We start from the raw sequence: 27,855 nt of genomic DNA on the forward strand, positions 1-27,855 counted from the left end.
TAATTTTTTTGAGACCTTCAGTATATTTCCTAAAATAAAAAGAGGAAAAGCTTCAGCTACAGAAATAAACAAAAATCTCACCTTGTTATGTTCATACTTGTATGGGATTTTGAGGGTATCCATGGCTCTGATCATGGCCTGCATTGCTGTAAATATATTCTGGTACACCAGTTTTGTAAAGCCCCTTTTGTCTTCATCAGAGTAACCTGATCCATGAATGATTCTCATCTGCTTGATAAACGTGCTTTTGCCACTCTCTCCTGTGCCTGCAAGACAAATAAGAAGGATATGCTTTAGCCACTGGGCACAAACATGACTTTTTTTGCACAATGCTGACAGCTTGTTTAGTGCAGGGCTGAACAGTGTCAAGTGGTGCTTGCAAGGTAACTACAAGGACCAGTTCAGTGTCAAACAGCAGCATCAGTAGCAACTTAAGTACCACTGAATTAAAACTTGCATGTTGATTTAACAACTAAACTAATGAGTAAAACAAAACTCCAAAATATACATATAATATATGACTGCATATTTAAAAATCTTCCATTCTTGGAAGATATAATTGTCCAAAACATCTAACTTCAGGTAATTACTATGAGACATTCTATCACAAAAATTCAGAAAGTAAGAAAAAAAAATTATCTTCCTTGGCCAACTTTCAGGACATTATGGTAGGCAGTGTACAACCAATAGATATGTTTGTGTTTTGGTTTGGTTTTTTGTTGTGTTTTTTTTTTTTTAAAAAAAGGCGAGTAGTGTAACAATTACAGCCCTGCAAACTTTAACCTCAGAAACATGTGATATCAGCGTTAATCAAAATTTGGCTCATATTCATTAATGGGCAGTCATTCCTTCCTTCCTTTAAATTTCTTCGCGCCTTTGTACTCTGTACTAAAAGTAGTTTGTTAATGAACATTTCTGACTATTCGTCAATTTAAAGTTAAGACCTGCTTGTTGGAAATTTCACATGGAATACATCACACAACATATTTCCTTTGCTCCTATTCAGTGAGCTCATCCTCTGTGACTAGAAGAGCTTATCTATATTATTCCTGTGTTTGCTTAAAAGTAGGAGTTGAAACTTAGAATGAGCAGTTGCACAGCCACATGAACTCTGCGTTTACCCAGCTACTCAGCCCTGCAGGAAACAAAACGCATGCACCAGGGTACGTTGCTCAGCGCTGTGCTTTTCAGCCTTTCAGCCTGGGTTTTATTTTAATCATTTCTGTAAAGCTTTCATGCCTCATACCATAATACTCATGTCCCACGACAAAGACAACCTTATGCCCCTCACATAACGTTTCAGGTGTCCTGTCAGAGAAGTGTGTTTCACAGCAATGCAGTGCAAGGTTAAAGGAGCATAAATATCTCTATTTCCGAGATAGCACACACTACAAAAAGCTAAGCTGAAAGCCTCTAAAAGCTTTTGTCTTTACCATGAGCATAATTTTGAAACCTTCAGTCCAATTTCCCGCACGCATAAAACAAACTTCGAACACAAGTATTCCTTACACACACATTCCCAGAAAATCAAGCACAATGTTACATACTGACCAATTTTACTTTCTCTGGGGAGAAAGTGCTTATTATTTTAATGAAGAAGAACGTGCTCTGAAGCTGAAAAGTGATACCAAGCCTGCTTCCACCCTCAGCCTTGACGGGGATCCTCAGCCTGCACTGTGGTCAGGAGCGCAGCACTACATGCGCAGGCCACCTCTGCAGGGCACTGCCTAGCCACCAGGCAGAACTTGCCCCACACAACCTGACGAATTCATGCTAACCAGGCATGGGTCTTTGCTGAAAGGGTGATGTAGTACGGGCCATCCTGGGTCAATATCTGCCTGTCTTCCAGTTCATCAGAATCAGAGGTGAGGTCTTTACGCTTCCGCAATCTACCAGTGGGGAGAAAACACTACTTTCCTAAGACTGTACAAAATTACAAACCGAGACAATACAGAACTATTACATAGTAAAAAATACTTTAGGCTACCTTTAAGACCACCACCGTTTTTCTCTTTTTCTGAAACCTATGAAACAGAGTCATGTCCTTATATACTAAATGAAATAAAGTGCCATAGCACACATTTTTTAGTAATTCTGTAATACTGTCCAGCTGTTCTGCAAGATATGTCACATATTTAGTACAAAAATCTGTTCAACATGAACCTGTAAAGCACAGAATGGTTATGAGATGCCTTTTTGATACGATTTAACTCTCTTACTGAAGATTCTGCTTTAACTAATGCCTAAGAAAATAATTTCCACCAAACACCTCTGAACCAGTGGAATACAAAGTGACTTCCAGTTTTGGTCCTGACGCTTCCCTACATGGGAATCTAGATTCCTTCAAAATCCCCAAATGCAAATTTAGCATAGAGATAGGAAGAACATGCTTGTATTATCTATTCTGTTTTAAAACCTGAAGCTTCTAATTCTTTTAATTCTTTACCGGGAGCATAGGTAGCAATCAATATAACACATGATAATCACACACAAGAAACATGGTGGTAAAGCAATCTGCATCATGTTAAAGAAGACAGTATTTCAGATTATTTACACCCGGAAAGTGAGTCTACAAAAACTGCAATACGTAGGAAAACAAAATTAAAATCCAAAGAAGAATCTAAAACTTGAGTCTGCATCTTATTCAGCTTTGTGGTTCTGCAATTGGGTGTCACTGTACTAAGACTTTGTCAGCCAAAGACCAGTAACAAATTATACTTGGAGATCTAAAGACGTATAGATACACACACACAATGTATTTTTATATTTTTTTTCATATACGTACATATATGAAAAATATATATTTGATATACATATAAAATATGTATAACTACCCATACATATATGAAAATGGTATCTCTCTTTCTTTTTGAAGCCCATCTCAAAGCTTCCTCAAGTCTGTCCCTCCCCAGGTCAATGCTTAAAACTACTTTCTTGTGCCTGCCCACAGACTAATTTTCTGGTTAAGGCAGCAGCAGCTATGAGAACATTTCTAGTCCTCCTTAACTGCACGGAGCATCACATGCGCAGGAGCAAAGTGTGAAAAGTATCCTGGTGAAAAAGGAAACCATGGAAAATTTCCAGCACAGAATGCATGAAAATAGGATAAAAGAATACGAATGACAGATAATAATAAAATTTACAGGATTGCCCCAAAATTACTAAGAAGTGAAAATGTTCATTTTCAGCACAATATACAGGAACTCACAAAAACTTCACATTGATAGTTCCTCTTAGATTGTTACGATCAAGGGCAGAAAGTAAATATTTTTATATTGTTGCTGACAAGAAAAGCATTTAAAGAAAATTTCAAGTATGGCTTTTTTTTTTTTTTAAAACAGTGGCATCAAATCTTTCTGTAAAAAAAAGTCCTGTTTATGTGAAAACTGCTTAAAAGTGATAGAACACCATTTACAAGCATGTCACTAGAGATTTGCTCAGATCCCTCCCCCCAAACTAAAATAATTGGAAAGAAAACAAGCAATGTTATTTACTATCAGAGAAACAGGGAAAAATTTGGCATAATGAATTACCAGGGTCAGCTAAGCAAAGCTGAAATCATTACAGCATTATTCCTGGTGGGGAGTGGGATTTTAAACTATCACTGTTACTGCATTGAGTCAAACCCAGATTTGATTATTTTTATGTATTTTTTGGCTTTTAAAATCCCATGACTGGCATTATAAGAAGACCAAGATGCTGACTGGTACACACCAACTGTGCTTTCTACAGCCTCATCCATTACAGAGCAAGTTAAGAAATACAACTTAGCAGCATGTGCCTAAAATCTTACCTATCGCCATACTAAACAAAAACAACACTGGATAACAGGCTGAACAGGACTCTTGAGTGGGCCTGTTTCACCTGGTGAAAAGAAGAAAACTTGAAAGTGGATTAAAAAAATCTACATGTCCTCAGAGGATCTGAATGCCTTACAGCTTCTGCTAACCGCTGCTTCTACCACCATCATCCCAGGAATACTTCTAGCTGATATAAGGAGAAAGCAAAGGTGAAATGGCAACGGAGTGGATCAGCATAATCAACCAAGGTGGGATAAAAATTATACTAAGATCAATTTTGTGCTGGCTGCCGTTACACATTTAAATTAGTCAAGACTTGGATCAGTTCTCTGAAGCCAGATGAGTAGTATCTTCTCATCTGTCAAAAGACAGTTGAAGGCCACACAACATACCTGAATGTCATTATTATTATTATTATCATCATCATATCATTATTATTATCATTACCACCACCCTCCCTCTTCAACTTTTTAATTAAAAACAGGGACTTTCCAAAAAAGCTCCATGATCCTAATATAACTCTTGGGTGGTACTTTGGAGATATGTCAATGGTGTGACTGAAAAACAAAGAACGTCTTGATTCAAGCACACACTATGGTTGGTCATCTGACTTTTTTAAAATTTCTTTCCAGATAAAAAAACAACCCAACTGATGAAGGAAAAGAATTAACTAACTGTCTTCTAAAAGCAGTGAAGAAATGTCTCAAATAGTGATGAATTCCCATTCAAGCGTGGCATAGAGGATTATCAAAACTTGTAAGCAAGAGCTTAGCATCTTACAACCTGGCAAATCTCTGAAGACCTCCCCAAAATTTTTTTCTTCAAATGGTAATAGCAACATATATTACTGCATCATCAAGAATTTTACAACAGGAACTCTGAAAGTCCCCCCAGCAGTATTATCTCCAAATACAGAACCAGGAAGGAAGTCAGGTTACTTAAATGCAGCAGTAATCCCTTACGCGCGTGCTTGCACACACATACATACATATCATGCACAATTTACTGTATTATTACTGTTACTCCTGGTGCACATCCTGCAAAAATGAAACTACAAAATGTTGAAACACAACATTCTTTGTCCTGTGAAACTTATGGAAAAACTTAAAACATGGTTAATTTTAAATAGATGACAATGCAACTACTGGCAGAGTGGCTTCAAAACTCATGTGGTAGATGACAAGGAAGACATAGGAGACTAATTTAAAAATAATTCAAGACTAGAAGCTTAGGGTGACAAACTTTTCTTTCACAAGGGTGTACAACGCATACCTGTACTTGTTTTCGCATTTATCTGCACTGTAACTTAAATAAATCTGAAATATAATATCTTGAGTGATCAAATACAAGGCTGTTTTTAAACTAAAACAACAAAGATGCCATTCCCTAAGCAAAATCCACACTGGCATCTATTAAGAAAAGAAATGCTGCTAAACTATGCCTGACTCTCTGGGTTTATTCCTAAGTTTGGCCTATGAAAAGGCAAGAAAAAAAAAAGGCTATATTTTATTGTTTGAAATTTCTTATTTAAATTAGATAGAAAAGGACATTCTTAATATGTAAGAAAAAAAACCCCAAACATTGAAATCCACTACCTTGTTAGTCACTATCCACATACATTTACTAAGAACTGTTAAAATCAACAGTGTGTACGTTCGCAGAAGACTGGCTTTTAGCTTGGGACTCAGTGGCGGAAAGAAGCCCAGAGGTACCTGGAAAGTGAAGGTTCATGGGTCAGAGTAGAGTCAGCATCCTGCACGGACTGGGCATAGTCTGACACTTCAATCTGCTGACCATTTTTCGACTTGCAGTATTACTATACCTACACTGTTTCATCAAACATTTACCCAGAAAAAGCAGTCTGTTGTGCACTGCCTCACAGATTTAAAGAAAAGTGCAGAAATCAACCTCATCAGGTATTAAGTAGTAGAGTAACTCCTATGAGGAGTAAGAGCTAAAACAGTAATAGAGAGGTGACACATGAGAAGAAAAATATTTGATTTCAACTATAAAGTTATATTTCACTTGGAAGAGAGTTTTATGTCCTCTGTGCTACTACTAATTCAGCTATAGAGAAAACAAAAAATATGGTTTCTTTTGTTGCTGTTCCAGCAGTGGAATGCAGCAGGATCACATTTCTGCTGAAACCAAGTATGGCCCTATATGAAAACATAAAAACCACGCAGAATTCAGGCCTTGGACTGGCCTGGCTTTGCAGGTGCCAAAATATCCGAAACGTACTACAGAATGCATGAGATCATCCTGGGAGCTGAAGCAAAGGAGCCAGTCTGTCCTACCACTTGGAACAACAGCTTTCAGCCTTGCTGTTGAAGGCCGCTGTCGGGAGGGACGTTGGGCTGGTAGAGTCTGCAGTGAAGCTCCCGCAGGTGGAGGTGAAGCTCCCCAGCCCACCGCATAACACCTCTGTGCAAGTTCTGGAGCAGAACTAGAATGTCTCTCCTCCATCAAAAGAAGGCGGCGAGGCTAGTGAAACAAGCAGGCTCCTAAACAAACAGGTCTGTCCATCTGACACGGTCGAGTACCTACGCAGACAGGTTCCTCATCTTGATGCCTTACAAATGGATCCTTACCTCTACAGCCTTGACCATTACCTCCGTCAACAGTGGCCAGAACTAGAGAGTTGTCCATCAGCTTCAAGCTGGTGCAGCTATTGCCTAGCACTCCTTTCTAACTGAGGACTCCTAGTACTCTATGCAACTTTTTCTCCATTGCTTAAAAAAAAAATTATCTCCATGACATATTGTATCTCTGTATCATATCTCTTGAAAGATACTTAAGGACCAACCCATACCTCCAACCATTTTATGCAATTATAAATTAATTTTTGGAATTGACCATTTTCATCTTGGTCATAAAAACTGAGGTATAACACCGAAGAATTTAAATGGCAACTCATCCAGAAACATGAGTAGAATTTCTATGAGGAAATATGAGCCCTGATAATGAATATAGTAGACATACTATATTTTCCATAAAATGAACAGTAGTACTGTAGTATCTTCCTTCTGTGATTATCAAACTCCTTAATTAACTTTAATAGATTACACCTCACAAGAGTCACTTGATGTTAGGAAACATTTTCGATGGTGTTTCAGTTAGACTAATGGAAAAGACTATGGAACAGGAAAGCATCTGAAGTTTCAAGCAAGGCAACAAAACAAGCCAGAAAGGGACCTAAGGTCTCCTGACGTCAGTTCCTACACCAGTAGCACACAGTTTTATATTTACGTTAAAAACTGAATGGAATAACTACAAAAAGCTAAGTTAGGAGAGAACTCGAGTGATGGCCTTTGAGATTTAACGAAGCACAGGTTTAAATTAAGAGCCATTAATAAAAAACCTGGGAGAGGTGTATATACTGTTCTATTGCCAAGTGTTTGCTCTACTGACAGAATCTCTTCAAGTTAACATCACTACCTAATCATCATCTTAATTATTTTGTTCACAATTCACATCTGCATATTCCACTTGCTTTCAAAAAAGGAAACATATAATCATTTTGCCGTTCACTAAATTACCTCCTCTGTATCATTTTACTAATTTATAAACATTTAGTTACGATGACTATCAATATTCTATGAAAGAAAACAAAGTATCATTTAATGAATGACTCATGTAACAACAAAAAAGAGCCTGGGAAGATAAGTAAAGATTCCTTCCAAAGAAAGGACAGGTAGAATTTTATGAATATAGCTCAGGAAGTGGAGAATTATATCAAATAAGTAACGTGAAACATCTGCATCAATCTAGAGTGAATTGCTTCAAGAATAGTCTTGAATGTCTTAAATGTTTACGAAAAACTAAGCAAATGCTATCCATTACAAAATATTACTTAAGCTGTTGTCTCTTTTCCTTACCTAAACTAGATTATAAAAACTGTATCAACCATCTTTATCTAAGAATTATTTTTTTTTCCTCTCGATTATTATATGCATAAATATCATCTTGTACTAATGAACTTCTCCACAGAAGAGTATGGGAGCTGAATTCTCTCACTTCCTTAAAAAAGGGAAAGAAAACCTCCCATTAGGTAGACAGTTAGTCTGAATGCTTTCTAAAGCAGAGAAACCCTCTTAGAAATTAATCTGGTTGTGTTTGAGCAGATAATAAACTTTGCTTGTCACTCTAGTGCAGCCACTGAACTCAAAGAAATAAAACTAAAAGTCATCCTCATTGTATCAGTGACGCAATTAAAACAGTCCAAGTCATTACTACAATAAGGTCTAAGTAAGACACTGAATTGCTGACAATTGGGAAGATAAAATTAAAATTTAGAATTCAGCTGATGTTCTGCAGCTTCTTAAATTAATATTAATTCAAGCTTTTTACTGAAACAGAACCTCTCAAACTCCTTTGCAAGAAATCTAGTTAATCAAATATAGCTTTGTGCCAGATAATCAAAACCACACTGTACTACTATGCAGCCAGGCACAACCCGTTACTGGAAGTCAGCGCCTTCCCCTCTCCACCTTCAATTCTGGAAAAAACAAAACAAAACAAAGACAAAAAAACCCCTCACAAACAACAAAACAACGCACCCCCCAAAAAAAACCCCACCCAACAAAGCAGAACCACCTCCTTATCTTTTCAAGCTATAATCAGATAATTTTCACAATTCTAGAGCTATCTTCTTATGGTTTGGGTATAATTCAGAGGCAAGAAAACGAGAGAAGAGATAAATTGGCTGCCTTCACAGAGGAAAAGCAACTCCTCAAGATTTCACAGAGCCTTGTAAATGGGTTCAGAGGAGGACAGGACCCCACCCTGTGTGACCTTCTCCTCCCTCCTCTTGAAAAGATCCCTCTGAAAAACTAGGGACTCCCTGAAGAGAAACAAGTCTTTACAGCCTGTGCTTAGCTTTCCATTTTGTAAGATTTGGAGCAACTTCAACAACTTCTGCCTAAAGAGCTCAGCCATGCAGAAAAAGTGCCACAAATGAAGTTTCACCCTCAAAAATATTTTCTTTATGCTACTCACAACTCTACCTGACAGCAAACTGTTGAAAATTAGTCTGTTGCATGCTGTTCTTCCATGGAAAAAGTGGGAACAAAACCAGAAGCGAACACCAGCACTAGTAAAGACAAATTCTTACATTCCTTGCACAGAGGAGAGGCCAAATCTGTCTTTAGAAACTTGCACGTAATTAATTTCAATTGAGCTTTTATACCCACATCTGAGGGCAGAATATAGCATTGGAAAGCAAACTCGCTTCAGTAGACTTCAAGGCACAAACGAGTCAGAGTTGATCACTGTTCCCAAAGGTGCTTGGTTTTCACCCGAGTGACAAGCCTGGTATAAAAATCCAGGTCGATAAAGCAATATCCACTTCACCAACCTTTTATTTTCTCTTAGTATTTTAATATATATCTTCTTTAAGGACATCAATATCATATACAACTAGCTATTAAGCCAACATGTATGGTTTTTGTAAGCTATTTATTAATAGAAAATGGTAGTAATATGCTGACCACCACCTGATTTCCTGTGAAAACTAACTTAACTACTATTTGGATAAAAGACTGGGATTGGGGTTAAACCTCATAACTTTCTTTTATATTCTACCTATGGTCCTTCAGCTGTGCACATAAATTGGACTGAAAATGCTGGGGGCTGCGATGGACCATATAACCCTACATGTCCTGCATGTCTCCAGGAGCTGAATTTCAGTATGAGACCTTAGTTTCTCCCATGGCAGGATAAGGCTTGAGTTAGTGCTAAACTTTATTAAGGAAGATAGTTATATAACATGTAGGTGAAAAGTAAGTACTCTTGCCATTAAGTAAGCCTATCTAATAAAAGGCTTTAAAATAAAGTTGGGAAAAAAAATGCAACCATGTTTAAAAAAAAGTTTACAAGTTGGTTAATATTCAATTACCTCAAATAAGGTTTTCTTGGGGGGGGGGGGGGGGGGAGGGAGAAAGAAATCACCATGTGATTGACTTAAGGCTTATTACAAAACAATGTTATCAAAAGCATCAAGATAGTTTGATGGTAAATAATTTAGATATTATCAATGTATTATAAAAATCTGTAATTACATATTTTAATAGTGTTGCATTTTCTATTATTACACACATTTGTAAAATGAAATAATAGCATCTACTCTTCAAGTTGATGTTTCAGAAGGTTTTGAGTACTTCATATGAGGAAGTCCATTGTTTAAATTCCTTTCAAGTCTCTTTCATTTTCCGTTACTCAGCGGGATTATGAACAGACAAGACATAATTCCTATTCCTAGCAACTCTGAGAGACACCATTTCAGGGACAGTATAAACCACTTTTCTGTGACTAATCAAAAGCAAGGACAAATACTGTTAGCATTCAAAATGTAATATTTTTCCTTTATTTTTACCATGGGAGGGAATAAGATGCCTTTACTACTTTAAAAAATACCTAAATCTTTAGAAAAAGTGATCTTCATGTCTAAGATACAGCAACAGAGTTTTTTGTTGTCGTCCCCCCTGCCCCCCCTCCATGGGCTAACATTCTTCTACCAGAATGAAATTCCCATCATTATAACTGGAAAAGGAGAATCTGGATCTCTTGACATTTTCTATTATCAAACATAACTATCATGTACAAGAACATATCTACAAAACAATAGCTGTATTTACCATGCACACAAAGCCTTATACTTTGCATGTTCCGCTTTCATGAGGTGTCGTTAGAATTTTTGTGATCTATTTTCTAATTTATGTTTTAAAGAAGTACTGTAATACCTGGAGAGTATACCTGATGTGCATTTGTGTCCATCAGAAATGCCGATAAAAAACAGTACGTTATGTAATTCATTAATTTTTAACAATATGTTAACAACAACTAAGTGCAAAAGCATGAAAACATACTTTCCAAAGGGTTTTTTTCTAAATAATATTTAGCCTATTTTATGTTTGTGACATGTATTTTGAGAGTCTGACATAAACTTTTGACCTACCACTCACATACAAAGGCCTCCATCCAGGAGCCGAAAGGACACAGCAGAGCATTTTGTTTCTTAGAATGTGAAAATAATTCAAAATTAATTGTTTTATTACTATAAATGTATCTTTACTGAAAACAAAAGTCATAGGAATAATAGCACTTCTGTTACGTTGCAATATTTATGTCAAGCAGCATCTCTGGTATTACTAAATATCACTATCTTACATTAAAGACTAAGTACAGCACGTGCTTCTTAGCATTTTGGTACATTTTTTCCTCAAAAATGGTTAGCCACTGCCTCCAGAAAAGATATTCACTCTGGGCTTTAGCTTAGATACCATGGAGCACTCCTTCTGGGGGAAAAAACCAAACGAATGAACACCCTTTGGTTTTCAACCTTCTTATATGTCCTTCATTCATGCCAAAGAAAGAACACTTTCATATGGATTTAGATGATTAAAAAGTAAAAAAGAAAAGCAGATTGTGCTGGTTCTTCTAACAGCTGAAGAGTTAAGAACAGTTTTTCCACGAAGCTGTTTGAGGTCTCACTGTGTTAGGTTATGTACTCCCGAGGAAGACACTCAAGCTGTCCCCTCAGCCTCTTCTGCTCATGGTTTTTTTTGTTGTTCATGCTTCAGAGCGCTCTACGTCCTCTGTACTAATAAGATAACTTGACAACTGCTTCTGAACACATAATTAGACAAGAGTCAACTTACTAGTATCATTATCGAACTTACATTAGAAACATAAAGGAACTATGTATCAAATGTCGGTATGCAGATACCTGACAGTTTCCCTGGTCCGTTCCCTCAGCCAGCCACTAGGCCCGAGACAAAAGGATGCTTTCAAGCCTCAAATATACCCCTAGCACTAAAACAATAAAGTAATTTTTGCTTCAGTCCAACTACAAACAACAAACAAAGTGCAGGGTCTTGCAAGCAAAGTCCCGCGCTGACTGCAGTGAGGAATCTGCTGAGTAATGCATAGTTTTTAAAATAATATACCTTACAACATGTATTACACGTTATGTATCTACCCTGGTTTCCAAAGAAAACCCATCTTGAGAGCACCATAAAGGCAATACTTTCTTAATGGTGTAAGCTAAACATGAAGTCTTGCAGTAAATATTTTCATCTCATATTTAACCCTTTTCCCTCACGCCAGTGTGAAGGGGATGCCTCCACACTCCTCTTCCTTCCCCAGGGAGACTGAAGAGGTGGTGGCAATCCAAACCCACACCCACCTGGTTTCAGGCCCACTTGTACCCACTCCTTGAACGAGCATCCATCTCACTCCCACGCACCACCACCCCGGCTACTCCGTCTGGGGCTGGCCTCAATGTCATTACAGCTGATCACAGCATTAAACTTGGTGGGTGGTGGGGTGGGGGTGGTTTAGGCATTTTATAAAGAACAAAGAAGAAACATCCTACCAGAAAACAGAACAGGGCAGGGAGCTTCAGCAGACATAACCGCTGCTGGGGGAGCAAAAAGGAGGTGAGTTGGGGGGTGGGAGGGCAAGGCCAACGCAGATAACACCTTCGAATCAGCAGCCATGAGAAGGCCTGGGAAGTGCTTTCTCCTTCCCCTACAGGGGCAGGGCTCCTCCTGCCCGGCCTTTGCCCCATGACCATGCAGGGCTGCGCACAGCCCAGGGCTGTTCCTCCTGACACCTGCCTTCAACGTGGAAGTTTCTCAGAGAATATTAAGCAATGCTGAGAGAAGCTCTGTCCCCAAAAGACCTGTCCCTTACAACAAGCAGTGTTCCTTCATCCCTTCTCCCCCAGGACACACACAGAGCCCAGCAGAGCGGACAGCCCATGATAAGGAGCTCTGGCACAGCAGCAGTACAATAAAAACACATTACCCCATTTTTATTTTCATCCCTGAAATAATCTGAGACGTTCAAGTGTTGGATTTGTGTTCCCCTTGTTCCTACATTTACAGTGTCGCTCACAGCTTTGTGTGTTTCTCAGCACTCACACACATGGGCATGGGTGTGTGCATATGCACACGCGCACACACACAGCAAAACCCAGGCTGCCTCCAAGTCTGAGAGCATTATAAATCCACCCCAAGGGAAGCACAGTTCCAGATATTGTGGCACATTTCCTGCAGCTTATGGCAGATCGTCCTTAACTTGAGAGTGCTTTTTAACTGCTACTTCCCCTGGAGAGAGTCACTAGCTATTTATTTTTTGCTGTCCTCTTGCAATTTATGTCTTCTCAGCCATTGCAAGGAGCCATATGCTAATTAAGCAGCTCCTCCAAAATTAAGCTAGCCCCTCTGCACACCTTTTCCCCCTGCAAGGAGAGGGGATGAGGGCCGGCCAGCTTGTTAGCTCGACAGGAGCGACACAACTGCTATATTATTGTAACCAGGAAAGACAGCCCACGTCTAATTTCAACCATTTCAAATCTAACAAGATTTGAATAATATTAATAAAAGAAAGATTCAATGAGTTCATGTTTTAATCATGTTCCTTGCTTATTTTAATGTAAATATACCTATGTGCATACTTTCATGTGCATGCACATGCACACACAGAGTGATGAAGACTCTAGACACAAATATGCCACTGGCGCGCTCTGAGTTTAAGAAATCAGGTCAAGGGTAGTATTACCAGAGAACAACTTTATAATTAAAAAAATTATAATTAGATTGTAAAAAAAAAAAAAAAAAAAAAAAATCCCTGGTTTTTATTAAGAAAAAAAATAGAAAGTAAATTGAATAGCTAAGTTCTGAGAGGACATCCTTGCTAGCCTTATACACTACACCATATAGGTATTTTCATGCTAAGCACACGATTACAGAAATGCAATGTCCTTTCCAGAAGCAGCATTTGCTCATGAATATAACTGAAAAGTTGAAAAATGTAAGCTTGGGGGGAAGTGAAGGATGAAAGCTACTACTGGGTCACTAAGAACATGATACGAGAAGATACCAGGGACAAGCGGGCAGATTTTAGTGGTCAAAGCATCCAGTCACATCATTTTGCATTTGCATTTCTAACAGCACAGTGTACTAGCATGCCATGCCACTTAAAGCATCGCTTTCCTATGGCTGAAGAGAGTAACATTTTAATGCTCTGCTTCTCCAGCAGAGAAGTCAGGAGGCAGCACGGTGGAGCACCACGCTGTTGTTCGGACGGCACACACCACTCGTGCCCCTTCAGGCAGACCAGCTCAAGCCCAGCTCCAACGCCACTGACCTGCTCAGCTGAGCTACTTCAGCAGTTCAAAGGAAAACAGGTTCCAGCCACATCTCAGACAAGTCAAAACTGACGGCTCCAGAACTGCTGCGTTCTCTTCAAGAGAAGTTGCTGATCCTCTTTGTAATTACTTTGTCACAGGCTGCAGCTACGTATTTATTTAGACCTGATTATGTAACCTTGTATATACCAGATTAATACCTCCTCTGAAAGTTTTTAGAATTTTTTCGCATTTTTATTTACTTTACACACACACACAAAAAATATCAATCAAGAATGGCTAGATTAATAAATAACTGCTTTCTATTTATAAAGGTAATAAAAAACATAAGATAATATCAATCAGAACGTAACGGAAATTGTGGATAAGCAATGTGCCTTGCTCCCTCTCAGAAGAAGTATCCGTTTGCTGGATACTTTTACAGTATTGGAAGAAGTCTTAAGAAATGCATGAACTAGATGCGTTTTGAGTTATAGCTACTGTTTTACTCAAACAACATCAACTCTAGCCAACAACGTACTACCAAGATGCGGCTATGTACCTCAGAAAAAGCCACCTCCTTTCTCTCCTAGTCTCTTCATAGCTCTGGCCTCTCCTGAAATGACATGTGGCTTCCTGTTTAATGAAAGTGCACATGCTGTTCATTGGCATAAGTAAGTTATTGGCATTATAAATCCCGGTCTACCTCTGCATCTGAGAGAAAGTTCTAAATTCACTTAAGACCCTGGGTAATTAGGTTTTCTATGGTGCTGGGTTTTTGTTTTACGGGCATTCACATAATTCTGCTTTTCACTAGTTATACTTGCGTCTAGTTTCACAGAGACTACATTGAATATATTTCTAGCCATTTTCAGTGCTATGGAGCAAGATACTCAAGAACATGCTTACGCTGAGCATCTGTTCCTATTCTGATTTTGTACACCAAAATATATACAAATTTAACTATCAGGGCAAAGAACCATAACACAATTGCAGCTCACACAGGGGCGAGGTGGTGGGGAGAAAGACTTCTAGTTTCTGTTAGCTGTTTTTTTTCTTTCTAGAGGAAACTTTTACTTCCAGGAAGTAAACATTTATTTTACACGTCATTCCTTTGCACAATAGTCAAATGAAAAGTGTTCCAGTCCAAATTTTTAGTTTATGTTTTAGGCTATTAAAAAGCTATCCACACAAGTTAACATTCTTTATAAGTTTTTTGTATTATCATTTCAGTTCAGCTAAAAAAAACCAACTGAACAACCAAGCACACATCCAGCTGTCAGCACAAACCACGGAGTTAACCATCCAAAGCTAAACAAGGATTTACTTCCAACAACCACAATGGCACGATGCTGAAAGGTGATTATATTTGGCACCTCCATATTTACTTCCACTTTTGCATTGCTCTTTTTATACCCTTGCAGGAAAAACACAGTAACAAAGAAAAAAAACTAGCCTATTTAGAGTTACACCAGGCCTGCAACTGTAAGGAGGCCCCTGTGCGTGAACATGCAGAGGAAATGTCTGATCTGAAATTCCATCAATTTTCAAGTTAAAAATTAAAAGACTTTTTTTGATGAACTGTAGTCTCTAATTCCCTTTTATATAGGACTGGACTGTCTGAAAATGTATAATGAAAAACACTGGGAAATGCAACAGAAGTTATTAAAAATATTTTCTTCGTTCTCAGGCTTGCTCTAGGAGGAAGGAAGAAAGGAAGAAAGAAATAAATTACAGATAATAGCTCACAATGATTAAAAAATAGCCTAGATCTTTTAGATGTATAAAAAACCCAGCATAACACCACTATTGCCCTAAAGGCCTTCAATCTTATATAATAAAAGTTTGTTTTATGGAGAGTACGAATGTTGAAAATGCTGACTTCTTCAACACAAGGAAGAGTATTGAGACAAACACTGTTTCCCCCACTAACTTCACAATTTCTGACCAACAGACCCCTCCATATGGCTTTCGATATCATTCTGCAGAATTTCCAAAATCACCACCAAAGACAGAGGTGTCGTCACCAGTGACTGCATGCCTTTGGGACAGGACTTCTTCTCATGAAGCCACCAGCAGCTGTCCAACAGGACTGCAGGTCTCTGCACCGTGCAAGCCAGGAGAGGAGAACTGCGTGTGAAAGAAACCATCTCCGCCTGTGACACCACAGGGCGAGCTGCCAGCCAGCTCCCCCGGCACAGGCACAGCTTGGCCCTTGGCGAGTGAGTACAAGGAAAGAGCCCCTCTTCCACTCACAGACCAGAAGCAGGCCAGACAGTTTCCTATGACGCTCATGGTGCAGAATTTATTTCTGGAGCGTTTTAAGCTCCCTCCCAAGCCTTCAAGCATCAGCAACATGGAGCCATTTGGCTGCCGTCACACTGGTGAGCGAGGTGACTGAAAAAGGATTAGGATGCCACTCTCATCAGCAGCAGTGGCCAACCCTATTCCATGCTTCGCAACATTTTTGTTTTCAAGGGGGATGGGAAGCAGAAGATGATGCAATAGCCAGGTAGTTCTGAACTATCCTCCTTTTTCCTCTGGTCAGCTGCCAGTTTTTGGGACACTTTGCTGACCCCAGCTGTCTCATCTGTCACAGAAGAAACGGAAGAAAAAGCCCAGCTGCTCCCACGCTATTGCCCTACAGACCCGAACACCGCTGGAAGCCTTTGTGCATTAGTAAAAGATTAACCGTTGTACCCTCCCAGGTAAGTACACAGAAGCTGCTGAATCATGCATGCACATCCAGTATAATCAACACCTCACACTAATTGGCAGTTACCTCCTCAAAATGTTCGCCATGAAGAAGCTGCAGTTGATCTTCTCTTTTAACATGATCTACAAAAACAGGTAAGCATTCTGACATCTATGGCCAGAAGACAGAGGTTGGTCCTCTAATCCCTGACACATGGTAACAGTCCCATAAAAGACAACTGAAGTGTTCTGGGGATGGTCTTCAATTTGTAGCTGTTCAGGAACAATGTTACCTGGTAAACAACAGTAGGTTTGTCAACTCTGGTAAAGCAACTTAGTTGACCAAACTATGCCATCAAAGACTACTTTCTCACTGTGGCAGACAAACAACAGAAGTGTAGAAATGTGTTAAAAGAAGACAACAGATGAGTGAATCCCAGATGCCCTGTGTTGTTCCCTGATATAAAATTTAAAATGAATTTTTCTATTCAGATAAATATCAATCCTTTTTGATTATCATCTGAGATCAACTTTAAAATCTGACGATCAAGTTTTCTTGTGTCATCTCCACAGTTTTCTGTACTTCAGTTTCATCTGTTTTCTAAAGATGAAGAAAAAACACATTTTAAAGGCTTCTGCACAAGCTTTCAGAGACTAGCACTTTTGTCAGGTATCATATAGCCTTACTTCAACCTGCCAAGTACTTTTTTTTCCCAACAAAATAACTTGGAAAGTCAGAAAATAAAAGTGAGTTTCCTACACTTCAATAAGAAACTTCTAAAATGTGAAAATCCTGAAAAGGTAAATTTCTGAGTCTTGAGTGTGAAGTTATGTCTGCAATCTGAGTTTGCAAGAGAAAACAAGAGAAAACTCACACTGTATTTGCATAAAAATATGGATTTTTACACTATGCAGCTTAGGGTCAAAATACTAAAGTTCCACTACCAGAACTGCAATAAATTGTAAACTTTGTTGTAGCTAAGCAGACCCAAGGTATGTTCAGGCCATTTTCAGGAACAAAAACCAAACCAAACCAAACCAAACCAAAAACCCCACAACTTTCTCATTGTTATCACCTCCTATACTGATTCCACTGATATCAGTAGTAAAGAAAAGACACAGTCACACTTCAAAAAAATTAAGTTACAGAACAGCTTGAAAAGAGAAAGTAAAGAATGTGAATGACCTCAGGAAAGGTTAATCATAAAACCCTTTGTTCTGTGATCCTTATTAAGGGTTTTATTCTGCCATCCTTACTCTTTAAGTAGTCCCAAGAGATTACTGCAAACTATGGCCTTATTAATATGCATGAGGGTAAAAAACTGAGAATAGACATAAAGAGAGTATACTGCAATGCGTATTTTAATCATTTTAGAGGCATTCTTGAAAAATAAGGAATAAGGAGCACTAGATCCTTAGTAACCTAAGTACCTAAATAGTTTTTAACACGTGAGAGAGGAGTCTAAGAGCAGAGTTACCATGGTGTGAGCAGTTACCACACATCAGCTGCTCCAGGGTGTTTTTTGCACAGGTAGCTTCAGCTATGTGCAAATGTCAAGGTTTATCAAATTTATTAGTCCTCTTTTATTTCAGTAAATCTGCTGGACTGAGTAGTTAATGAGAAGATTAAACATGTTAAAACACTGTCCTAAAAAATTACTTTGTCTATGTTATAGCATACTAACAAATGAAGATAAATGTATTGGAAGAGTTCACTCTATAATTTTCTAGTAACCACTATATTTTTAAACTAAACTACCAAATGAAAGCAGCAGAACACTTCCTTTTCCACTAATTCCCTACATTTATTCTAGTGCAGCTCTATTGTTACAAGTTTATTATTAACCTGTTCTAATGCTTTTTAGCTTCTATTTGAGAAACAATTCTCTGCAAGGTATTTTGTTACATCACAAAACTAGATGTACAGGTCATGATCCCATTCCTTCTCAACGCAGAGGTGAAACATACATTTACCTGAATGAGAACACATTTGCGCCCAGTGTGGTTACACCTGTTGTATGTGATTTTCCAGTCCTCAGAACAGTTTCTCACCACTGTGTTTATGTTATTGTTGTTAATTTTCATTACAGAAAACTGTGTGCTTATTTCTAAACAATCAAAAAGACCAGGTATCAATGACATTTTCCTGCATTACTTTTATAGGCTATTGGTACTTGACCAATAAGTAAGTACCAATCAGAACCAATTTCAAGGCTGTTCTTCTGTTTTGTTTTGTTTTTTTTCTATAAATCTCAGCTGCATGCTAGATTTTACTGAGATTTAAAAAAAAAAAAAATTCCACATAACATTTTTCTACATGAGCTATCCATTTCAAATCACAGTTCATAAAATGTTACCTACATTGTTGCTTTGCACCTTTATGATTTTTTTTTAAAAACAGAAGTCAGTATCAAGAATAATCTCCAGGCAGACAAGCTTCTCCATTCAAACTACATCTCCACACAATGCCATTTGGATTTATTTAAAACTCTGCTTACTGGCGCTCCACACCCATACATAATCCCTTTTGACCATATACCCTCCACTAGAAGGTGCATTAGCTGTCTTCAGTAAAACACAGATGCTGTGACAACAATCTGGGACAAAATAAGTGCAGATGCAGTGATTCGTACTCTATACTGTATACCAGCTTCCAATTACACAAACACTTTGTCTCAAACAATAGATGACTGTGGGCAATCTAGTATTTGATTAACTCTGGAAGGTATGTGAAATTTGAAAAAAGTTCTATACTTTTATAGCCCTTAATACTCTGGTCTAAAGCCTAAGATAAGTGTCTTGGATTCTTCTCTCCCCTTGCGCAAGTATTTCCTGAATTAGCAGGACTGAAATGCAACCATCCCTATTTCTACAGATGAACAGAAGACAAACTTTATGTTGGAAGGCCATCTACAATCTAGTGGTACAGGGTTGCCAACCATGACGTTTCCCTGCTGCAGGGAAGGACCTATGGCAAATAAGCAGTAAAAGCAGAACTTTCCAGAGGCTTTTTACCATTTACCATTTTTACCATTTAGCGGGTCTGTATTCAGCCCACATGCCTGACACATTTATAAAATCACTGGGCTTTCTCCACAACCACAATGCAACTGCACTGCTGGCATGCATGCAGTAAGCCCGGCACTCCCAGAAAGCACTGGCTTTACTGAGCACGTGCCCAGTGACTACAGTATGTCTGTCACTACTTTTACTCTGGGCCCTGTAAGAACATTCATGGGCTGCAACCACTTGCATGGCAATTAACTGGCCCACTGATTATTCCTGGGCTGCCTCTGCAAGAGTCCAGATTAATATGCCCTATCATGTTGAAATACCTACACTTTGAAAAGGACAAAATTATATTCAGCACACACAACTGTTCTAAGCTATGCTCGCTTTGGGCTATTCCAGGCAGAACTATTATGAATTACCAATGAGAAAACATGAGGTTTCTTTGTGGCACTGGCCTTCACCCAAGGGCCTTTTACAGACATCATCCTGGGTTGAATCATACCACTGCTGAAATGCACTCGTATTCTTAGTAAGTATAACAGACGAGTACAAGCACCGACCGCTACGGAAGCTCTACAGGTTAAAGCAAGCAGAAGGGACAGTGGCTTCCTAAGTTTTTGCTTGTGGACTACTAAACAGTAATGTGTCTCTCATGCTGGGAAGTGCCATCTAGATCAAGTATGTAGGGAAGGAGATGCTCTGGAGCTTTGCTGTAGCCAGGAATTGTGCAACTTGGAGCTAGGATGAAGCACCAAGCCTGCAATTCACTAACTGGCCATAAATTATTTTCTTTGATTTGTGAACCACAAAGGCTCGCTGGAGAAGGAACTGGACTGGAATCCAGGTAGTATGTTCTACTTCTGGCACCTTTTTTGACTTGATAAGTATGTTTTGGCAAATACAATCTTTGTTTCAGTTTCCCGCCTTTATTTATTGCACTATTTTATGCAATAAGTAACCCTGTGTAAAGCGTTTTAAAACCTACAAACCCAGCGCTCTGCAGAAGAGCAAATGGTTTAACCATCCCAGCTGGAATCTCATTAGAACCTCAGTATCAATGAACCTAAGTACATAACACACTGATACATTGTAATGAGCTCCTTTTTATGTCAAATCAGAGAGATGCTGTCTGAAGCACCTACAGCACTGGGTATTTTCATACTGCAACAGCAGTTCATTACTGACAGCTACTAAATCACCAACATGACCTCCTAGGGCAAAGAGGCAATTCCTTTCTGTCAACTACTGGTGTGGGGCAGTTGGTTCACGTGCATCCTACCAGCAATACTGTACACGATTTGACTTGAGACTGTACAATCATAAAACAGACTGTTATTAAACAAAAATGTTGTCTTGCCTTTTGCAAGGAAGGACTGCTAACATAATGCTACATGAATAGATGCGTCTTTTTATGTATTTTACTGGCAATCTTAGAAGATAATGCATCATATAATTACACTATGATTTGTTTACTTGAACTGATCATCTTTCTGATCAAATTTATGAGATATTTATTAATTTTCTGCAAAGCCATGAGAGACAGTCTGTGGTTCTCTTTGTCTGTGAAGTTGGACAATGAAGTTAATGTTTTATATTTCCATGTCCTGTGATTTCAGCTAGCTAGACTATCTAGCTCCAAGTCCAATCCCGTCTCAAGAGTTTTTACATGTTTTGCTTTCTTGTCTTCATCTTAATAAACAACTTAATAAACAACTATTTTTCTTCTTACCAAGAATAATACAAGATCCATGGTGGTGAACTATAGCCTAGATAAGGTCAGGAGCTTTTTGCTTTCAGTATCACATAAGATCACAATTCTGTAACTCCTGTAACATTACAGTGTAATAGCTTGCTCCCTTACAGACTCAGCCGATGGGCCAAGATTCATTTTTTCCTCCTAGTTAGTGCAGGATAATTTCTGAGACGTACTTCTCCAACACTTTAAATGTACTCTTATCAACCACCTGATCAAAAGCTTCCCATCTCTTTATTAAACTAAAATTTTCTTTTCCACTTTTATTGGTGGCCAAAAACCTTCTGAGAAATATGTAGAAGATAACTGTACATCAAGTTAAAGGCATCTGGCTCACTTTAAGCATGAAAAAATTCAAGTCAGCATCATTTTGGTAGACATAGAACTTACACATGGAAAAGCCAGCATCAAACCTCTCACTCTAATAATACTGTTGTACAGCTACACACACTGCATGGGTCAAAGTTATTTGACTGGCTATATGAATACACTTGCACATGCAAAGAGGAGCAGAAGGAGAGCTATCTTTCATTTCTTCCTGACAAAAGGGCAGCCTGAAAGGTTGTCTGTATTTTTCCCAGCTCAATTCCTATTTTTAAAGAACAGAAACATTTATTTATCATTATCTCCTGTTCTTCTGATGCTTCTGTTGAAGAACATTGATGTAAATTGACAGCAGCTGTAACCATTAACTGAAAGAAAAGGTCAAATAAAACAAAAAAGACTGGTAATTTAGATATTAGCAAAGACAAATAATAACCAAAGAGTTTTGACAATGCCTAATCAAAGAATAAACACTTCTCTAATAAATGAATTACGTTGCAATATAAACTTTCTGCAGGGTCCAACATGGAAAGCGAAGCAAAGGACAAGTGAAATATCATTAATGGTTCAGACAATTTAAAATAAAAAATACCATAAAGAAACATATTCAAATTTTTTTCATGTAATGGACTAATGACTTCAAATTACTACTGGCACTGATATACAGAAAAAGAGAGTAAGTAGCTCATGTTCTTCATGAAAAATCAGACTTAATAAAAAGATGTTTCTAAACCTAAATCAACCTATTTCAAAAGATTAATATTTCTCTATCTCTCAGCATTAACAGGGAGGGAAAATTCCTGAGGTGAAATGCCAGTTCCACCACTTTTGCGCAAAGTAGTAACCAACCACCAGGGCTAAGTATTTGTTCCGTGTATGTAAAATGCTATTTGGAGATGCCTGCAAACATAAGCCTTTTTCCAGTTTAGCTGTGCTTAGCAGCTCTGAAAATCATAGAATCGTTTAGGTTGGAAAAGACCTTTAAGATCATCAAGTCCAATCATAAACCTAACACTGCCAAGTCCACCACTGAACTATGTCCCTAAGCACCACGTCTACACGGCTTTTAAATACCTCCAGGGATGGTGACTCAACCACTTCCCTGGGCAGCCTGTTCCAACGCTTGACAACCCTTTCGGTGAAGAATTTTTTCTTAATATCCAATCTAAACCTCCCCTGGCGCAACTTGAGGCCATTTCTTCTCGTTCCATCGCTTGTTACTTGGGAGAAGAGACTGACACCCACCTCACCACAACCTCCTTTCAGGTAGTTGTAGAGGCGATGAGGTCTCCCCTGAGCCTCCTTTTCTCCAGGGTAAACAACTAACCTGTAGGCATGGCAAAACTCCCACCTGAAACCACTTGCCAGAGTATCCCTCTGGGAAGACATCCACTAGTCTTTAAGCTAGGTTCAGGAGAACACTTTTGAAACGAACCTTCTCATCTCCTGCTGACTGTGCTCTCCTTCATTATCATCAAAATGTCTCCAAGTGAGAAGCTGGATTCCTTTAGAATGAAACCAGTAAAAAAATGGAAGTTAATGACCACACCTAATGCATTCTAGCCACAATCAGACGTTTAGTCCCTGGGATCAGACTAGACCTGGTTTAAAGCAAAAAAAACCCCTGGAACATGGACATCAGCTTCTCAGCACCTACTGTTTTGCCCTACAGACCCACTCTCCTGTTCACATTATTTGCTAACTTAGACATAGCCTCTGTCTCCACTCCCCCACCTACAATCACTGGGATAATAATAATTAACTACTTCCTCCCTCATGGAGGTGACAGAGTGACTGATTAGCTAGTGGGCGTGCAGCACTCTGAAAATGTGCAGTGCTACGTAGCTATTCCCTCTTACTACAAATACTCTTGGGCTGTTATCACCCAAAAAGAGAGCAGTGTGAAAACAAGAATCAATCCGGAACATCCTTGGTTTCTCTGCAGTAAAACTTTGCTCCAGTCGATTAAGCCACTCTGTTCATAGCAGGTTTATTTCATAAAAATTAATAATAATCTGACATGCCCACTCGAAGTACATGCATTGATTTTCATTAGGATGCTGTTCTGTTAAGTAGAAGTCTGCCCTTTCACTATATAAAAGCTTTTCTAGGCCTTAAAAGGTTATTCAATATTTATCAATCAGGATCCAAAAAAACCCCATGAAAAATTAACTGAATCCTCAATGTCATTGTTAGACACAATAGAAGCAACAAGTACCTGCTGTTTTTGTGCATCTCCTACTTATTTATTCTTGCTTAACAGAACCAAAGATAATGTAAGGAATTTATGGATATTTACTTTTGAGATAGCCATTTTGTTAATTACTATCTTTAATTTATCTTTCTGGCACTGTATCTAAGCTTCCAGAGTTCCTCACCTGTCAGGCTTGGCAGAAGATGACAGCGCAATGCACATGCTTTTACAAAAGCTCATCCGTTAGGTATGCGATGAGAACATACTTCTACCTGGAAACTAGGGCTCTGAACTACGGCTTTGACTCAGACTACCAACATGTACTCTGCTGCTCTTTGTGGCAATTTCACTGATTGTCCTCAGCAGGGCTTTCGTGGATGGCTGTGAGACATGTTCCCCTTGCATCAACAAGGGAAGAAAGAATGACTTGGAATTTAGGCCCAACTCCACAACTGCAAAGATTTTACATCTGTGCTCTGCTGCTCTATATTTCTACTGAGCAAAATCTGTAATTCCTCAGTTTTTGACATTTAAGTTCCCCAGCTGTTTAGGATTTTGCTTCTGACTTACTCAAAAGCACCCTGCTGTTGGCAAAACCAAGGAGTGGTTGCCACGGTTTTTAAGTGCTGATGGAGTCTGTAAACTAAACATCTCTGTACCCCCCAGAGGGGCTCATCTGACGAGTTAGTCTACCAGAGCAAGCCTGGCATGAAATGTGAGGACATTTTCTCTCTGCTTCAAAATACAACCAGAGGAGGAAATAACCCCTTCTACTTAAAACAGCTTACTGTTTAGCAGTCATGCAGGACATGGAAAAACTTTAATTCATTTCTCGCTTGGTCAATTCAGTTCAAAATCCCAACTTCAACCTCTCAGGAAAGATAACTCACTGTCAGCCTACACTGCCATGTATCTTCGATCCATGTGTTGAAAAGCAGGAAGCATCATCAGATAAAGGGAACAAAAACAATCATGTTCTCACCCTCGATCAAAAGGTAGTCTCAGCTTCCAATCCTGCCAGTTCTGCCTATTTACACGCGCACTATTTACTCACTCACCCTATTCTGCCTGGGCTACTAAATCAGGTCAATGGGCAAGTAAGTTAGGCACTGAAGTGCTCGCTGGCAGAGGACCCAGTTCCTACAGATTCTTTACCTACATGGTGTGGCATGATGAGGATGAACATATGCAGTCGGGTGTGCAAGCCTGCTGAGAGCTGCAGTGTGAGAAGCCAATAACTGAAGAATCTAGATGTTCTGCAAATAAATTATTGAATTTCAGTGCCTTTAAACAGACATTTAGAGGAAAGGTTGACAGGATCTTTCATATACACGTTCAAAAATATTAGTCAAAATTACTTCCAAATACCAGTATGACTGCATAGTTCAGACTAAATATAACAGCACATTCAAATACATCTCACAATAAGGTTTTTCAGAACAAATGAACTACTGGCGCCACCAAAAATATCAGTACCTTACTGTACACGATAGAAAAGAGTGAAAAGGAACTTCTAAAAATAGTCACCTTTTATGGAATTGTAACAAGAAGTTGTTCCCAAGATATTTAAATGTGAAGCTTAGTTCAGACATTTAGTGGAGTACTGGATAAGACATGAAAATCTTACTACTCCTAGGCAAGCATTTCCAGTCCAATGTAAACTAAAATCTGCCTCTTTGGTAGCTTTGGTACCCCACTCTCTCTTCCATCTCAGTCTATAAACTGGGTGATGTGCTAGAGGGGGAACAGCATCATCTATGAGTAACACCTCCTGCCTCTCTCCTTTCCCTACTTGAAAACTCAATTTCGACACTTTTCCCAACAGAAAAGCTATTGTGTGAAGGTGAGATAATGATCCACAAAGTCCTCAGTTGAAGGCAAACTCCTTATCATTTAGAAACAAAATCATGCAGCAGGATCCAAACTGTAATGATTATTTTAAGTGGATTGCAGAAAAATAGCAAAGTTGGCAAGATGCAGTCATTCCCTGGTAATTTACATCATCAAAAGCACTACAAAGAAAATGAAAAAAAAAAAAAAAACCAAAAAACAAAACCAAAACCTGTATCAGCCTGAATCATCATTTTGTTTGAGAAATGATGGTGCATGTGGATTCATTAATTGATCCAGGAATAAAGCCTGGTGTCATTTCCAGCATTCTTCTGAAATGTAACCCGTAGAAATATAATTACAATGAGATTACTGGGAAGAGAAGGTGGCTCACGATACTTATTGTTACAGAGATACCATTAGCTTAAGAAAAAGATGAAATACTCCTAGATGACGTTTATGTCACAACACAGAATTGCAATAATCTACATTATCACAAAAACAATCTACCTTGCTTGCTGATGGACTTAAAGGGCTGCCTGAAATTCAGAACAATATTACTGTGAAAGCAGTAAACTTTGGAATTTGCATTATCAATTGGGCAAGGAGATCTTCTGCTTCAAAAAGACTTGGGGAGAGAATAATTTTCCCCCCTCTGTGAAAAGGGATTCATTAGTAAGGCAATTGAGTCAGAAGGGAGAATGGGAGGAAGGTAAAACCTTCATTTACAACTGCAAACCTAAATATAAAAATACATTTCTAGACTTCCTCGTTAGAGTTTTCTCAATGAAGGAAACCTGAGATATTCCAAGGTACTTCATCATAGAGCAAGATACACTGGAAAACTAACAAGTTCACTATACTTGGCTGCAGGAAGAGTGCAGACCAAAAGCTCTAAGGTTTTCTCCACTTCTATTCCATAACATGGAAGGGGTTTCGTTTTCTGGTTGTTGGTTTGGTTTTTTTTTAAACATACCCCTCCCCCTGCAGAATAAGGTAAGACTGAAAGACAAATCTTTGTAGGAAGCAAAGGCCTTAGTACATTTAAAGCAGGCTACTAAGAAAGGACAGACAAAAAGATAATCCAACATTTGAATCACTTTTGCCTTCTTTTCATTTATTGGTTTTCACAAAGAAAGGAAAGAAAATACTATAGCCCCAAACAACTGGAATCATCTAAGGTAGGCCTGGGAAACAACCTGCCATCATTTGCTTTTTCAGATCAAAATGCAAAGAAATTCTACAGGTGGAGGGCTCAGGAGACTACTTAAGAAAAACAAAAAACCCCAAAACCCAAAAAAACCCCCAACCACACAGGGTTATGAAAAAGGAAAAAACACAAGTCCATTTTTAGAAAATAATAGTGAAGAGCCAAGTACGACTACCTGGTGGCTCTCACTTGCTGAGGTCCAGCCCTCCTCAAGGATTTCACTGCCCAGTTACCACAGGAGCGCTGAGCAGCAGTTTTACATTAAAAGAGAGATCTACTGATGGGCCAAGGTTCCCATTCCAGTGCAGCCTGACAAATGTCCCATCAAATTGAACTGCATGAGATGTTTTACCGTAAGACCACATCAATACCTTCATTCTTCCCTGTAGCACAGCAAACGCAGACAGAGCTAAGGTGTGCATCACAGCCTCATGCTTCACTCTCCCAGACATCACAGTCACCAGTGGACACCGAGGCAGCAGATGCTTTAGGGTACTGGAGACGGGACATTGGAGATGTGGTACACCACACCAGTCAGCTATAGGCTACAGGCTTACCTTCAAACACTAGCTAGGAGCGGGGTTCCTAAAGAAAGCAATAAAGCAGTGGGAGTAGGACTACCTGTGGCTTTGGAAGTGGGTGCCTGTCTGCACCTGAGCCTGTGTCCCTCCTCACCATCTCCACAAGTCCCCTAAGAGAAGCCACCAGCCCCTCTAGCAGGCATCCGCTTCCTCCAGAGTAAAGTCCTACCAGCTTTGGTCTCTTCCAGGAGCCAAGGCAGGAGTCGGCTGCTCTGCCACTCCAGCACTTGGCCTGAGCATGGCAGGTCTATGGACCGGCAGTCTGTGCCCTTCTTCCTCACCCCCTCGCCTTTTCACCTGACCTCAGAGTAACCTCGACGGGACA

General features: G+C 39.0%; 1 protein-coding gene across 1 annotated transcript in view; it reads right to left on the minus strand.

The window, feature by feature from the left end:
• Positions 1 to 27,855, minus strand: part of LOC143173128 (guanine nucleotide-binding protein G(q) subunit alpha) — a 144,628-nt gene that overhangs the window by 99,501 nt on the left and 17,272 nt on the right. The window contains exon 3 of the mRNA XM_076363203.1: positions 82 to 266. Within this exon, the coding sequence (XP_076219318.1) occupies positions 82 to 266 (185 nt within the window). The remainder of the gene's footprint in view (positions 1 to 81; positions 267 to 27,855) is intronic.

Source organism: Aptenodytes patagonicus, chromosome Z (assembly GCF_965638725.1).
Source record: "Aptenodytes patagonicus chromosome Z, bAptPat1.pri.cur, whole genome shotgun sequence".
NCBI classification, from domain to species: domain Eukaryota; kingdom Metazoa; phylum Chordata; class Aves; order Sphenisciformes; family Spheniscidae; genus Aptenodytes; species Aptenodytes patagonicus.